This window comes from Mustela putorius, unplaced genomic scaffold (genome assembly GCF_011764305.1).
Source record: "Mustela putorius furo isolate JIRA1106 unplaced genomic scaffold, ASM1176430v1.1 tig00003834_pilon_pilon_pilon, whole genome shotgun sequence".
Lineage (NCBI taxonomy): Eukaryota > Metazoa > Chordata > Mammalia > Carnivora > Mustelidae > Mustela > Mustela putorius.
The window spans coordinates 111374656-111392756 of NW_025421987.1; the positions used below are offsets into that span (position 1 = coordinate 111374656).

Sequence of the window (18101 nt, forward strand, 5' to 3'; positions counted from 1 at the left end):
TTGTCAAATGCAAAAAAAAAAAAGAAAAGAAAAGAAAAAAAGAAAAAGAAAAAGAAAGGAAAAAGAGAAAAATGGCAAAAGAAAAAAAGAAATCACTGTAAAGACTGATATCAAGGAACTTATCCCTTTTGTTTTCTTCTAGAAATTTTATGGTTTCAGGTCTTTTATTTTTTTATTTCTTTACTTATTTGACAGAGACATAGCAAGAGAGGGAGCACAAGCAGGGGAAGTGGGAGAGGGAGAGCAGGCTTCCCATGGAGCAGGAAGTCTGATGCGGGGCTCAATCCCAAGACCCTGTGATCATAACCTGAGCTGAAGGTAGCTGCTTAACCGACTGAGCTATCCAGGCGCCCCTGGTTTCAGGTCTTACATTCAAGTCTTTAATCCATTCCAAGTTGATTTTTGTGTATGGTGTAAGACTGGTCTGGTTTCATTTTCCACATGTGACTGTTCAGTGTTCCCAACACCAATGATGAAAGAGAATGTCCTTAACCCATTGCATATTTTTGGCTTCATCACAAATGAACATATATACATAGGTTTATTTCTGGGGTCTCTTTTTGTTCCACTAATGTGTCTATTTTTATATCAATACTATGCTGGTGTGATTATTACAGCTTTGTGATATAGTTTGAAATCTGCTGTTTCTAGCCTTGTTCTTTTTCAAGACTGTTTGGATTGTTTGGGGTCTTTGTGGTCCCATACAAATTTCAGGACTGTTTTTTCTACTTCTGTTAAAATGCCATTGGAATTTTGATAAGGACTGCACTGAATCTGTAGACTACTTTGGGTAGTACAGACATTTAACAATATCAATTCTTCCAATCCATGAGCATGGAGTATCTTCCCATTTATTTTTATCTTCTTCAATTTCTTTCATTATGTCTTACAAGTTTTCAGTGTACAGACCTTTTACCTGCTTAACTACATCTGTTGCTAGCTATTTTACCTTTTCTGATGCAACTATAAATAGGATTTTCTTAATTTCTCTTTCTGATAGTGCATTATCAATGTATAGAAAGAAATGCAACACACTTATGTATATCAATTCTGTATCCTGAAACTTTACTCAATTTATTTATTAGTTCTAACAGTTTTTTGGTGAAGACTACAGTTTTCTGTATGTAATATTATATCATCTAGAAGTAGAGACAGTTTCACTTCTTTTCAATTTGGATTGCCTTTAATTTCTTTTTCTTGCCAAATTGCTGGCTAGAGTAAAACCGATGAGAATGGTATCTACATCTTGCTCCTGATTTTAGCGGAAAAGTTTTCAGCTCTTCACCACTGAGTATGGTGATAGCTGTGGACTTGTCATATATGGCATTATTCTATTGAGGTATGTTCCCTCTATGCGCAGTTTATTAAGTGTTTTTATCGTGAATGGATGTTGAATTTTGTCAAATGTTTTTTCTGCATCTGAGATGACCATATAATTTTTAGCCTTTATTTTGTTAATTGGTACATCTCACTGATTTGCAGATGTTGAACCATTCCTGCATCCCTGCAGTAAATACCACTTGAAAATGGTATACGATCCTTTTAATGTACTGTTGAATTTGGTTTGCTAATACTGTGTTGAGGATTTCTGCATCTCTGTTCATCTGGAATACTGACCTATAATTTTCATTTTTTACAGTATTCTTGTCTGGTTTTGTTATCTGGACAATATTTGCCTCATTAAAAAAAAAGTTTGGAAGTGTTCTTTCCTCTTTAAAATTTGGTAGAATTAACAAGTGAAGACATCTGTCCTAACTTGTCTTTGTTGGGAGGTTTTTAATTACAGACTCTATCACCTTACTAGTAATCGGTCTGTTCAGATTTCCTATTCATGATGCAATCTTGGTAGTTTGCAGGCTTCTACAAATTTATCCATTTTCCTTGACTGTCCAATTTGTTGGTATATAACTATTCATTGTCTCTTAAAATATTTTATATTTCTATGGTATCAGCTGGAATGTCTCCTGATCTTATTTAACTTGAGTACTCTCCTTTTTCTTGGTAAGTCTAGTTAAAGGTTTGTCTGTTTTTTTAAAGATTTTTTTTATCTGTATATTTTTTAAAGATTTTATTTATCTATCTGACAGAGAGAGTGAGCAATCACAAATAGGCAGAGAGAGAGGGGAAGCAGGCTCCCTGCTGAGCAGAGAGCCTGACCTGGGGCTTGATCCCTGGACCCTGAGATCATGACCCGAGCGGAGGGCAAAGGCTTAACCCACTGAGCCACACAGGCACCCCTTGTTTATTTTTGTTTTTAAATGAGCTCTTAGTTTCACTGATTTTTCTTTTGTTTCAAAAATTTCACTTATTTCCTCAGAAAACTATAGGATACTCATGAAAGAAATTGAGGAAGACACAAAGAAATGAAAAAATTTTTCATGTTCATGAACTAGAAGAACAGATACTGTGAAAATGTCTATGCTACCTAGAGCAATCCACATATTTAATGCAATCCGTATCAAAATACCATCAATTTTTTTCACAGAATGAAACAAATAATACTAAAATTTGTATGGAACCAGAAAAGACCCCAGATAGCCAGAGGAACATTGAAAAAAAAAACCAAAGCTAATGGTATTACAATTCCAGACTTCAAGCTCTAATCATCAAGACAGTATGGCACTGGCACAAAAACAGACGCACAAATCAATGGAAAAGAATAGAGAACCCAGAAATGGGACTCTCAAACTCTACAGTCAACTAATCTTCGACAGAGTAGAAAGAACTGTCCAGTGGAAAAAAGACCGTCTCCTCTTCAACAAATGGTGTTGGGAAAATTGGACAGCCACATGCAGAAGAATTAAACTGGACCATTTCCTTACACCACACATAAAAATAGACTCAAAGTGGATGAAAGACCTCAATATGAGACAGGAATCCATCAAAATCCTTGAGGAGAACACAGGCACCAAGCTCTGTGACCTCAGCCACAGCAACTTCTTGCTAGACATGTCTCCAAAGGCAAGGGAAACAAAGGCAAAAATGAACTACTGGGACTTCATCAAGATCAAAAGATTTTGCTCAGCAAAGGAAACGGTCAACAAAACCGAAGACATTTGACAGAATGGGAGAAGATATTTGCAAATGACATATCAGATAAAGGGCTAATATCCAAAATCTATAAAGAACTTATCAAACTCAACACCCAAAGAACAAATAATCCAATCAAGAAATGGGCAGAAGATATGAACAGACATTTCTACAAAGGAGACATCCAAATGGACAAGAGACACATAAAAAAAGCTCAACATCACTCAGCATCAGGGAAATACAAATCAAAACCCTAGTGAGATACCACCTCACACCAGTCAGAATGGCTAAAATGAACAAGTCAGGAAACGACAGGTGCTAGCAAGGATACAGAGAAAGGGGAGCCCTCCCCTACACTGCTGGTGGGAATGCAAGCTGATACAGCCACTCTGGAAAACAGTATGGAGATTCCTCAAAAAGTTGAAAACAGAGTTACCCTATGACCCAACAACTGTACTATGGTTTTTGCCCCAAAGACACAAATGCAGTGACCTGAAGGGGTACCTGCACTCCAATGTTTATAGCAGCAATGTCCACAATAGCCAAACTATGGGAAGAGCCTAGATGTCCACTGACAGATGAATGGATAAAGAAGATGTGGTCTATATATCTATTATCTATCTATCTACCTATCTATCCATCCATACATAAATACAATGGACTATTATGCAGCCATCAGAGAAAAAAATGAAATCTTGCCATTTGCAATGATGATGGAACTAGAGGGTATTATGCTATGTGAAGTAAGTCAATCAGAGAAAGACAATTATCACATGATCTCATTGATATGAAGAATCTGAGAAATAAGACAGAGGATCACTGATATGAGGAATCTGAGAAATAAGACAAAGGGGAAGGGAGGGAAAAATGAAACGAGATTAAGAGACTCCTAATCTCAGGAAAGAAACTGAGGGTTGTTGGAGGGGAGAAGGGTAAGAGGGATTGGGTGGCTGGGTGATGGACATTGGTGAGGGTTATATGCTATGGTGAACATTGTGAATTGTGTAAGACTGATGAATCACAGACCTGTACCTCTGGAACAAATAATACATTATATGTTAATTTAAAAAAAAACATTATATAGGAAAAAAATTGTTCACTTATTTCTACTCTGATCTTTGTTATTCTCTTCTTTCCAGTAACTTTGGGCTTGTTTTTTTCTTATTCCTTGAGGTGAAAAGCCAGGCTGAGTTCTTTCTTTTTTCTATTAATGCAGGCATTTATTGCTATGAACTTCTCTCTTAGAATTGCTTTTGCCATATCCCATTACGTTTTAAGTATGCTGTACTTTCATTTTCATTGGTCTCAAGATATTTTTTGCTCTTTCTTTTTTGACCTACTGGTTGTTCAGAAATGTTTAACCCCCCACATATTTGTGAATTTTCAGCTTCATTCTTTTGATTTCTAGTTTCAGATCACTGTGGTTGAAAAAGTGCTAGATGGAATTTCAGTCTTAATTATGAAAGGCTGTTTTGTGGCCTAACATGATCCTGGAGAATCTTCCACATATGCTTGAGAAGAATGTATATTCTGATGCTTTTGGATGGAATATTCTGTAAACACCTGCTAAATCCACCTGCTCTCATGTGTACTTTAAGCCCAATGTCTTATTTATTTACTATCTGAAAATTCTTTGAATATAATTAGGCTTTTATTTAATGAATATTTATTTAATGAATATCTAATGAATACTTAGAATTCAGTAGCTAGCTTACACATTTTGATTTCTAAGTTATCTACTACATCCTCCATAAAACTATTCTAATCAACTGTCAAAGAGTTAATGGGAATTTTAAATTGATATAACATGAAAGAATAATTATTTTAAAAATTATTAATTTTATACATATTAGCATGAACCTTCAAATACATAAAATTATGGCAAATGTTAAAACCCATCAAACTAAAATTTCTTCTGACTCAGATTTCAGTCTTCAACTATGTAAAAAAGTATATATTTTTTAAGATTTTATTTATTTATTTGACAGACAGAGATCACGGTAAGCAGAGAGGCAGGCAGAGAGAGGAGGAAGCAGGCTCCCTGCTGAGCAGAGAGCCCGATGTGGGGCTCGATCCCAGGACCCTGGTATCATGACCTGAGCCGAAGGCAGAGGCTTTAACCTGCTGAGCCACCTAGGCGCCCCTGTAAAAAGGTATTTTTTTTTTAAAGATTTTATTTATTTATTTGACAGAAAGAAATTACAAGTACACTGAGAGGCAGGCAGAGAGAGAGAGAAGGAAGCAGGCTCCCTGCTGAGCAGAGAGCCCGATGTGGGACTCGATCCCAGGACCCTGAGATCATGACCTGAGCCGAAGGCAGCGGCTTAACCCACTGAGCCACCCAGGCGCCCCTAAAAAGATATTTTTATAGAAGGTCATGACAGTCAGTCTATACAGCACGAACTTTAAAAGTTAGAAACACATTTCTAATTACTTCCTAATCTTTTGACTTGTTAGAGCTCTATCTTCTACAAATTATAAGAGCCTTTTCACTCATTATTTGCTGAGCTACTGGGGCTGAGTTCAGTAAGACACTTACGTACTTACCTATAGTTTTAAAGGCCTTTTTTAAATTCTAGAATTTGTTGAGTAAGAATATTCTATACAGAGCCTATTTTGTTTCATTGTCTCTCTGGACTGTGGAAATAAACTCTTATCCGTACTTCCCTCACAGTTAAATAACTCTTTCCAGTTTATCATTTCAGACTGTGACTGGATTTCACAATGGGGAGGAGAGAATTTTTAAGAGACTATATCTAAAAATCACTAAAAGAAAAAAAAAAAAAGGTAATTCCTGACACCAGGAATTTACTTATTTGGCAGGACTAAATAAAGTTGAGTAAAGAAAGAAGGGCTGCTAAAAAAAAAAATATTAATAACCAAATTTTGAGTATCTATGATGTACCAGCGGCTTTTCTAGGTATCTTAACTGCAACATCTCATTTGCTTTAAACCTATAAAATCTGTATTATTTCCACTTTTTGGAAAAGGAAGTTGAGCCTGAGAGATTAAATAACTTCCCAAAGATCACAGAGGTGCTACTAGGTGGGACCAAGATTTGCACCTAAATCTGTCTGGACACTATCTGCAGGGCCTCTCATGGCAACATATGGACATATTTATTGATTTTTCATCTGTAAGTTGAAAATGAAGGTTCTGGTTTAGTAGATACTTGGCCTTAGATTTCATTCCAGATCCAATAAGTTTTTATTTATTTATTTTTTCTTAGAGCCTAGGTGGCAGTCTGAAGAAAAACAAATCATTTGTTTTCTTTCCTTTTCACCTACCTGAACCCTGCAACCCCACATTCCCACATTTCCACCTCTCCCATTCTCACTTCAACTAAAGACTTGAGAAACTGAGATCAAAATGTAAAGCCTAAACTTGTATTACTGGGGAGTCTGAGTGGCTCTGTCAGTTAAGCATCTGACTCTTGATTTGGGCTCAGGTCATGACCTCAGGGTCATGAGATGGAGTGTCCTGGCCCCGCAACCCACCCACCCCTTGTGCTGGGTGAGGAGCCTGCTTAAGATTCTCTCTCTCCCTCTCCTTTTGCCCCTCCCCTCCCCACCCCACCATGGGAGTTTACATTCTAGTAAGGAGAGAATGATAGGAAATGACTAAGTAAAATTTTAGAAGGATATCAGATAATAATAAGTACTAGAAAAAAATAGATAACATGGAGAGGAAAAGGATGGTGGCAGTGGTGGCAGTGATCAGGGACAACTTCATCCCAAAGGTAACATTTCAGGAAGGACATAAAAAGGCAAGTAAAGGAACAAGTCATGTAGTTACCTGATAAAAGAGAATTTGAGGCTAAAGAAGGAACATTTCAAATACCCAGAGATGGTAAGCCAGTGCCATTAGAGTAGAATGTGCAAAAGGGAGAGCAGTAGAAATTGAAGTCAAAAGAAATTTGGAGCAAGGAAAATACAGTATGAAACCAATGTAAAAACTTAGTTTTATTCTGAAAACTATAAATTAATTAGTGACTTTATTTTTCCAGCCAAAAACAGCTACATGAGCTATTACCTCATGAAACTGGTAAAACACAATATAATACTAAAAGTAGTTTTCCAAGACAAGTTGAAAAAGCATTTATACATATATAGTGGTTAATTTTATATATTATTTCTCTTTGAATTATTTAAAAGAAATTAGGCATTCTTTCAAATGCTTATTTCAAAGCTGATATCTGATATTACCATATTCATAAAGCTGATCTGACTACTGTACTTACAAATATCAAGAAGTCAACCTTCTATAAGTAGTTCAAAATCCCTGATGCAAAAATTCACTTTAAAAGCCAGGTAGTGAGTCAAATGGAACATCTGAAGTTTCTCCTAGGTTATAAACTAAAAATTGGAAGAAGAACCCTTCACTTTAAGTCATAAAATTTTTGTTAAAATGGAAGTAAATGAACAGAAATCTGTGTTAAAATAAAAAATGAAGTAGAGTTCTTATCCAAAGTCCAAGACATTAAACTAACTAGAATGTACTGTTTCTAACATAGCTATGTCTTAAAGAAAAAAGAAACTGTTTCTTAGACAATGTTTATAAAGAAAACTGCATATATAAACCTATATCCCATCAATTCATATTATTATAATAGAAGCCTCAATTAAGAGGAAATACGATTTTTTTCTTATATCTCCTCAGTTCTCATTTCTAGTAAATTTAAGCTGCTAACTAGTGAGCTAGCATCCATAGAGGAACAGATACCTTCAAGAAAGTGCTTCTATGATGAAGTTACTCATGAAGAAGCTAACAGAAGAATACCAGCTGGGGAGCACTAAGTAATGTATATGTTGTACCCCTGAAACTAACAGTTCAACAAAAAAAAGTACTAGCTGCGTCAATATTCAGCTATATCTAATTCTATATGATCACGCAATCTGTTATAAAACCCAGATTTTAAAATTTTTATATATTTATGAAATGACAAAATTCTGTTTAGGTGTTTTTTGTTTGTTTGTTTTTTTCCCCCCAGAGAGAGAGAAGAGAGCACAAGCAGAGGGAGAGAGAGAAGTTCAAACAGGTTCCATGTCTAGAACGATGCCTGATGCAGGGTTCAATCTCATGATCCTGAGATCAGAACTGAGCCTAAATCAAGAGTAAGACATGTAAGTGACCAAGCTACCCAGGCACCCCTCTATTTAGGCTACCGAATGAGATCTTCATTCAAAACTTCTCTCAGTGCTCCTACTCCCAAATATGAAATGAGAGGATACTATTTCTCCAATTGCATTATGTGTCAATCTATAATCTGGCAACATAAGCACAATACAAAAATGTGCCTCCTCTTCCAATAAATAAAATAATCTGGCTACAACAAAAATATTTCTAAGCTCTGTCTGACTGCAGGCAGTCTGATCACAATAGGAGCTATTCCGTAAGAAACAGTTCCACCATTACTGCATACTGCAAAGTCTTAAAAAGTTTAGGAGAAATTAAAAGATAAAGTACAGGTTTCTATTTTACAGGCCCTCAAAAAGAGTCAGATAAAAGCTATTTAAAGACAGGCACCTTGCTGGCATTGCTTTCAAAATATATCCCAATCACCCCATTCCTCACTCCTTCCACTCCTGCACTTGGTCCAAGCCATATCACCTCCTTCTAGCAGAACTGTAATTGTCTCCCAGTCACTCTGTGGTTAATCAAGCCTACTATGAATATTCTATATAATGCCTGAGCCTAGATATTGTTCATCTCACTTTATTATCCTGACCTACTTTTTCATTTTTCTATAGCACTTAATCATCTTCTAACATGCTCTAACATTTACTTGTATTTACAGCCTGTTTTCCTTATTGGAGTATATACCTGCCAAAGGCAGTCATCTTTGTTTTGCTCTTCGACATACTCGAAGCACGAGAACAGTACCTGGCACTTTGAAACAAATATACAGAAACAGTCAACCAGGTTTCATAAATATTAATTTGACAAAAATATGCATGATGTGCTCTTATTAACCAGAGCTTTACCATACCAGATAAAATAAGCAGTTCAATGATTTCTGCATCTCCAAGATAGGCAGCAGCGTGCAGTGGAGTTCTCTTTTCGTTGTCCTATAAGAAGAGGAAAGGTGAAATATAAGTTTTAATCTAAAATCAATTTCATTTGAAAACCATTAACTACCAACTTACTGGTTCCATAACCCTAGTCTAAGCAACATTAACAGATTTTTTTCTGTGCTAGGAGAAGAAAGGCAAAAAAAAAAAAAAAATTGGTCTTAAAGGAACGGCTTTATTAAGTAGAGCAAAAATAATATCTAAGGTGATAGAAAAATAGCTTCTTAGGCTTTCTTTGAATAAAAATGCCTATGCAGCTGAGATACAAAGGCAAATTTCCTTTATTTCATCCTATTTTTCCCCTCAATATACTTCCACAGTTTTACACAGGTTGGAACTGTTGACCTAACTAAATAAAACAAACTTTAAGAAAAGGTTTGAGTATCAAAAAATGTTTCCACAGGTACCCCGAAATTTTTCTCTGAGGATATGAAACTATCCCTTAAAACAATCTTAAGGATTTCTTAAAATCCCTGCCAATTTTATTTGTGGCTTTAAAATATATTCCTATCTTTGGAAATATGAAAAATACATAGTCTTCTATTTTGCCCAGTGAAGGAAACCATCAACAAAACAAAAAGGCAATCTACTGAACGGGAATGATAAATCCCACAAGAGGTTAATACCCAAAATACATCAAGAATCTAAATGACTCAAGACCAAAAAAACAAGCAATCCAATTTAAAAATGGGCAGAAGACCTGAATAGACATTTTTCCGAAGACATACATATAGTCAACAGACACATTAAACTAACGACCATCACTCATCATCAGTAAATCAAATTAAAACCATAATGAGATATCATTTTACACCTGTCAGAATGGCTGAAGTCAAAAGGACAAGAAATAACAAGAGTTGGCAAGGATGTGGAGAGAAAGGAATCCTGTGCACTGTTGGTGGGCATGCAGCGTAGCCACTGTGCAAAACACTATGAAGCTTCCTTGAAAAATTAAATATAGAATTACCATAGGACCCAGTAATTCCACAACTGGCTATTTACCCAAAGGAAACAAAAGCACTAATTCGAAGGGATACACGTGCACCCCTATGTTTACTGTAGCATTGTATATAATAGCTAAACTATGAAAGCAGCTCAAATGTCCACCCACAGATAACTGGATAAAGAAGACGTGTATACATACACAATGGACTATTATTTAGCCATAAAAAAGAACAAAATCTTGCCATTTGCAACAATATGGATGGACTTAAGGGGTACCTAAGTGAAATAAGTCATTTGGAGAAAGACAAATACCATATGAATTTATGACGAACTTATGAAACAAAACAAATGAAAAAGAAAAAAAGAGACCAAAAAAAAAAAAAAAACCACACACACAAAAAAACCAAACCCACTCTAAAATACAGAGAATAAATTGGTAGTTGCCAGAGGGGAGATGAGTTGAGGGAATCGGTAAAATATATAAAGGGGTTTCAGAGTACACCTATCTCGACAAGCACTGAGAAATGTATGAAACTGTTCAATCATTACACCGTACACCTGAAACTAATATAATAATAATGTATTTAATTATATTCAATTTAAAAAAAAACACTTTAAAAAAAATTTTCATTTATTTATTTATTTGAAGAGAGAAATCACAAGTGGGCAGAGAAGGCAGCCAGAGAGAGAGGGGGAAGCAGGCTCCTCGCCGAGCAGAGAGCCCAATGCGGGGCTCGATCCCAGGACCCCGAGATCATGACCCAAGCCGAAGGCAGAGGCCCAACCCACTGAGCCACCCAGGTGCTCCATTAAAAAAAAAACATACTCTTTCAAATCTTCCTTCAAGAAAGAAGATACACCCAATGCAAGTCTTGATGTACCTCCTTTCCCCTCCCCCGCAAACATCAATGATATCCAGTTTGAGAAACAAGATCTTGAGGCAGAATCACATTCAGGGATTTTTAATTCGTATTTACACTTCATGTAAAGTTACAAAAATGTTGTTTCTTTTTCTTTTTTTAAAGATTTAATTTATTTGAGAGAGAGAGAGAATGAGAGGAAGAGCAAATGCGAGGGGAGAGGGAGAAGCTGACTCTCCACCGAGCAGAAAGCCCAATATGGGGCTCAATCCCAGGAGCCTGGGATAATGACCTGGGTCGAATGAACCACCCCAGAGCCCCAAAAGTGCTGTTTCTGAGAAAGCTATTTATTTAGATTTATGTTGAAATTTACACCCATTTTTTGGATAGAGAATTTGAGATAGACTGTTAATTGTTTTCCATTATTTATTTTCTGTTTGTCCATAGGAATAAAGTTGCATCTGGTAATTCACCCACGCAGTGAGAGAATATACTCCTAAGCCTGCCTTTAAATTTTGTTATTTAATGTGGACCAGTATGGTATGTGAAATGGAAGTAAAGACACAACTTTCAGGTCATCCTTAACTTAAAAGGCAGTTCACATTACATCTGGATTAATACTTTCCCACTTCCCACAGGCTGGAAGGCAAATGTGAAACTGAGCTGGCTTTTAACCCTACAGAGGTAGGCCAATATCCTGGAAGACGGTCATGACTTTGAATGATCTTATAGAACAGACTTGCTCCACAAACCTGAACCACTAACTCCTATAACAACTAGGAGAAATAAATTTCTCTTTTTAAAATATATTTGTGTGTGAGAGCCCAGAGAGAGAGAGAGCAGAGGGAGAGGGAGGCAGAGAAGCAGTTTCCCTGCTGAGCAAGGAGTCTGATACGGGACTTGATCCCAGAACCCTGGGATCATGACCTGAGCTGAAGGCAGATGCTTAACAGACTGACCCACCTAGGCATCCCTAAATTTCTCATTTAAATAGGTATCGTATTGGGTGCTATTTTACCATATTAGCTTTCAAAATTTAAGAAAATGAGTAAGTTTATTTCACATCATAATACTTTTCTAGTTTGGTAATACCCCACTTACTCTAAAAAAGAATAGTCAGAAAATTGAGAATAAATTAGGGGGAAAAAAGCTGCTAGTCAAAAGAGGGGTTAAAAAATATTAATAGGCAATCCAAAAAAGGTTTAACAGTAGCATATAAAGGTATTATAAATATGTGTGTAAAACAATTATTACTGGCTCTTCACTGGCTTCTTTATATAATTTTAATATATTTGTAACATTGTTTTTGTCCTTATAATAGTAACAGGTATCAGTAAAAGGAGGTTGGCATAGTGACCATCAATGTTATTTAACAAGCTAAAAGCTTGTCTTTCTAACCGCAATTAATTTCCATAAGAGCATGTTTTTTTATTCCAATATATACTTAGGCAAACAGAATGCTTTGCACAAAAAAATCACTGAAAAGGCTAACATAGAACCACCAAACTCTCAGGCTTTATTCAAAGCTGAACCCTAATTTAGTCATTTTAATAAAAGATCCTTGGTTTAAGGCTTTTCAATGTTAATCATTAAGACAGTAAACTTCCCTAGAATGTTTAAGTATGATCACTTACTCAAATTGAGAAACATATCTATTACAAAGGATAAACCACACACACAGTGCACACACAAAGTGAGTCATTTATGTGTAAGAGATGTCTTCAATTCTATGACTCAATGCCTTGAATACTACTCATGTTTTTTTATGACTCATGAGCATAGTTTTCCTCTCTACAAATCAAATTGAAGGAAAAAAAGAACACGTTGGTCAATTTAAAAAAAAATAAATTTATGAATCATATTTAATTTACAATTAAATACTGAAAATTACACAATAAAATATTTAAGGTCTCTTCAGCAAAATTTATTAAAATAAAAAAATGACTATCCCCTTGTATATACTAATTTTATTGCAAAGAATCTTTTTAAGATAAAGATAATCTAATGTATATGCAAACAAAATAATTAAGTATATTTATAGATTATTGCAGGAAGGAAAATAATGGAAACAACTTAAATGCCCACCAAAGGGGAATGATTAAAATGAAACACAGGAAGTTCCTGATCAACCTTCATTTAACCAATTCATAGGATTAATCAATAGTCTCGGTTTCCTGAGTAAAACTAAAGGCGGCTTTGGCACACCATGTATTTTGACTATTAGGGTACCACTAGTAAGCCCTTACACTTTCGTTCCCACCACTGGGTATCTATTTATCAAGGGTAGGATATGTTTGTTACCACAACAGTTTGTGCAAATTGCGCCTGCAATTGTAACTATGTGATTTAATTAAATATTATTTAAACTGATAAAACAGGAATGAAAAAAGCAAATTGTTTCTATGATCATTAGGTTGAACATCGCATGAAGACTCAATAAAGGTAGGCTACTACAAAAGGGGCTACTGAATTGGGTGTGGTTGAAAATTGAATCACTAAGGCAAATAGCAAACAAATGAAGATATTTGATTCTTCAAATCTAAATTCTCCCAGCACTTAGAGAAACCCAAAATGGGTTAAAGATAACGCACTGGGGGTAGATCTGTACAAGGAAGATAGAAATGAACAATGGTGTCAACAAAATGCCCTGGCTCAATTATAAAACAAATGGCTGGCAAATACACATTTTTGCAGTAAAATGCTTAAAGATCACTTTTTATTGCTCCCTCTGTTAGACTGATTTAACTTCTTAACTACCAATTATGAAATTTACCAGGTAAGAAAACTTCTAGATGAATGTCCATAACATGAGACACTATGTAAGCATTGTACATCCAATCCCGTTGTGTGGGTTATTTTCCCTCCACACATCCAGGCAGTGCTCTAATACCAGGTGGTCTTGCCATTCAACTCAATTCTGATACTATCAACTAGGAGAGCATCAGGTCCCACGGGCTATAGGTTCTGTCCTATAAAACTCTGCTTCCCCTTGCCCCCACTTCAAATGCTGATAGCAAATCCAGCCTGCGTACACCTGTGCTTCTAACCCAACAGCTATTAATCAGAGGTTCCCCTGGCTCCCACCTTGCTGTGGTGTTCACAATGTTCAGGAAAACAGTTTTCTCACTAGATTTCCAGTTTATTACAAGGATATTAGAAGATACAAATCAGCCAGATGTCAGAGAAACAGAGTGAGATGCTGAACAAAGAACTTCCATCCTGGTTATACCAGGTGTCCAGCACAGTGGTAAGTATTAAGTGTTTCTGGTTAACCAACTCAGAAGCTCTCCAAACTCCCTCCTTCAGGGTTTTTATGGAGGTTTCATTCATTACATAGGCACAACTGATTAAATTGCCATCCACTGGCAAATGAGCTTAGTTCCTCCACTCCCTAAAGGTAATGGCAGGCGGGTGGGAGAGAAAAGTCCCCATCCTCTAACCACAAGGTTGGCTTCACAGGCAACTAGCTTCCATTCTAAGCTTTCTAAAAGTCACATCATTAACACAAAAAAGACATCTTTCATTGCTCTCTCACAGGAAATTCCAAGGTTTTTTAGGACCTGAGTGCCAGAAATAGAATTATAAATCACAGTATCACACTATGCTCTCAATTTAAAATAACAAGCAGACCCCAATGTTCCTTATCAATGGAAAAGTCTCTAAAGCACAGTGATAAATGAAAAAATGCAGGCTCAGAAAAACTGTTATGATAAAAGCAGTTAATATACCCACTTAGGCCTTAATATGGGTAAAATAAGTATCCTTTGGAAGGAAGGATACTCTAGACACTAATATAGTGATTACTTGTGGGTGAACTGGCGGACTAGGGTTTAAAGTGTGAGAAAGAGTTATTTTTCACTATTTGTGGCCTTTGGTATTGTTTGGAGGTATTACCATGTACAGGTTTCAAAAGTAAATGAAAAAAGAAAAAAAATTAAAAATAACATTAAAAACAACTGAAAAGCTACTTGCTAAAAATTCTTAAAAATAATTTACCATGCCAGACATTTCACAAGTATCAGGTACCCATTTGAAAAAAAAAAAAAAAAAAAAAAGTTTCTTAGATATCAAGTCAGTTTTTTTTTAAAGAAACTATTGCATCTCAATGTAGTATTCCTAAAAAAAATCTCAACTAAAATTATTCAAAACACATACTGGACTCAAACAACAAAGGTTAACCCATTCAATCACATGGTTTTCATCATTTGATCATCTGAACTACACATTTCTTAAAGTTCATATGTAAGTAATCTGAAAAGATATTTTGTGCATATGATTAGCACAACAAAAAAATTAAATCCCCACCCTCCCCAAATAAAAACATAGCTATAACTTTTATAAGCAATTATCCTGAAAGAAGATGATATACATTAGATAGGTTAGGAAGATCAGTGATTGCTAACCTGGGGGTTTGGGCCACAGGCATATGCTGGTCTGGTACTTCACAGAAGAGCTACACAAGTGATTAGAACATGAAGGAGCTCTTTACGGTGATACAACAGTTCTGTAGCTTAAACATGTTGGTAGTTACATGAATCTACACATGTGACAAAATGTCATAAAATTACTTACACGGACATTACTACCACATCTAATCCTCCTCCAAATGGGTGAATGCAAAAAAACCTAGTAAATTCCAAAAGAAGTCTCCACTTTAATTAGTTGTATGTGCCAATATCAGTTTCCTGGTTTTGGTAATGTACAGTATGATGTCACCATTTGAAGAACCTAGTTGATGGAAACAAAGGATCTCTCTGTACCACTTCTGCAATTTCTGGCATATCTATAATTCCTTCAAAATAAAGTTTTTAAAGAAGTATTCAGAAAAATCATGAACTATATTTTGATTTATATGTTGTGTTACAGTGAGCTCCAGAGGCAGTTTACGAAACACACGTCAACAAGGTGGGGTAACGTATGGAACGAGGCTGTGAGAAAAAAGGGAATTCATGGGTCCCAAGCACAGGCCAGGAAAAGGGTTAGATGCAAGGGAGGTAGCTTAAGTAAAACCTAAGAACTGGGGTGCCTGGGTGGCTCAGTGGGTTAAAGCCTCTGCCTTCTGCTCAGGTCATGATCCCAGGGTCCTGGGATCAAGCTCCACATCGAGCTCTCTGCGCAGCGGGGAGCCTGCTTCCCTTCCTTTCTCTCTGCCTACGTGTGATCTCTGTCAGATAAATAAATAAAATCCTAAAACAAACAAACAACCCCCCCCCCAAAAAAACCCCAAGCAAACTAGGAACTAAAAACTCCACTTGTATACTCTCAATATTTTGTATAGAAGCTTTTTTTTCTTTTTTTAAGATTTTTTATTTATTTGAAGGAGAGAGAAATCACAAGCAGGCAGAAGTAGGCAGAGAGGCAGGCAGATAGAGAGGGAGAAGCAGGCTTTTCCCACTGAGCACGGAACCTGATGTGGGGCTCCATCCCAGGACCCTGGGATCATGACCAGAGCCACAGGCAGAGGCTTAACCCACTGAGCCACCCAGGCACCCCTGTGTAGAAGCTTTAATGTAAAGCAAATTTCAGGATCAGGCTAGAATAAGAGGAAACTATACAGGATGGGAAAGTAGAAAGGTGAAAACTTAGAAATGATTAAGTGAAAGAAAGTGAAACAGAACATTTGTACATGGAGAAATATTTAGAGACTGTGAGAATCCATCCACTTACATGGATTCAACCACAACTTTCAGAGCAAGAAGTCAATTCTGTAATTTTGCCCTTGACAGGGTACTGAAAGTGTTCCTGTATATGAGCTATAATTTAAGAATAGTAATCCTAGCAATCACAACAATTAACACTTATGTAGTGCTTACTTTATGCTAAGGACTGCTCTAAGCCCTTTACACTGCAGGATTTAAGAACTGAATGTGTTTCCTTATTTAACATATAAATCAAAGCACAAAGATTTTAGGAACTTATTAATCAAGATCATATGGCAGTGGCAGAATCAGTATTCAAGCACAGGTAGCTGGGCTCCAAGGTATGTGCCATTTGTTAATCTACCATGTAGCCTCTATTTGTAATGCTCCACTACCCATTTAACCACAGTCTGCTTAAAACTAATCACTCTCCTTCAAAACATTCTGTGACTGGCTTCATTTTTCTTGTCAATTTTTTATCATAATTTTCTCAGTAATTCTTTCCCTCTCTTTTATTTGCACTGCTGTCAGATGGAAACTCCCGTATTTAGTATTTGGATATTATCCTCCAATGCTCAGTTTCCAGTCCACAGAGCTCCGCTGGACTTAACTAGGCCTTATCAGATCCAAATTTGTCTTACCCCTTCATAAATAAGTTATGATGCCTAGCTGTTCTCAAAACTGCACTCAAGGAATCTCCATGGTGAACCTTAGCCTTGGGGATGTGGTTCTGCAGGGAGCTGGTGGATGTCTGTAGCTGCTTCAAATAAGAGAACTCTAGCTTACTTTGGTACATGCTTTGTATACTTACAGTGATTCGGAAAAATTATTAGATTGTGTTTTAATTAACTTGATTTTTAAATTCACTACTACCCACCAACATTATTCTCTCATCCGCAAGCATGTTAGAGATCTAACTGGTTTACCTGCCAGCAGATCAAGCTTAGAAGGCCATTTCACATTTACCAAAACCAGTAGCTACTCCGCTCAATCAACTTTAGTGGCTATCATCACCACAAATCACTTCTACTGCCATAACTTGATATTCAAAAGCCACTAACCTGTAGCTGGAACCACAACAGTTAATCTCTACTAACAGAATTAGTAATGCACATTACAAATGTTCCATTTGCCCAGAATGACTTTCTCCTGCCCAAATCCCTTCTACTCTTCACAGTCCAGGTCAAGTTCTATCTCCTACCATGTTAGTATACTCAGATATCTCTATCCTGATGCTATCATCTGTACCATACAGTAGACATTTTAGTAACAGCTCAATTTTAGGTTTATGCCATGGCTTCATAATTAATTAATAAATATCTAGAGAAAGCAAACTGTCTTAATTTTATGCCCATATAGCATCTGGCTTAAAGAGGTGTATCTCACAGGCACTAGAGAAGTTTAAACAAAACGTTAATGAAGAAAACTTGCTATGAATCATGATATTCTAATGTGTTGAAGTTAGTAGAAGACTTCTATAATTGATTTTGGGGTCCTAGAACAAAGCACATTCTAGAACTGCCTCTAACAGACAGTTACCCAAATTCCTAGGTAAA

General features: G+C 36.3%; 1 protein-coding gene across 9 annotated transcripts in view; it reads right to left on the reverse strand.

Annotated features, from left to right (window-relative positions):
• The window catches only part of ANKRD28 (ankyrin repeat domain 28), a 211461-nt gene that overhangs the window by 80481 nt on the left and 112879 nt on the right, over positions 1-18101 (reverse strand). For all 9 annotated transcript variants that reach the window (XM_013046349.2, XM_004773550.3, XM_004773552.3 and 6 more), the window contains one exon: positions 9020-9098. In XM_013046349.2, coding sequence (XP_012901803.1) covers positions 9020-9098 — 79 coding nt within the window. The remainder of the gene's footprint in view (positions 1-9019; positions 9099-18101) is intronic.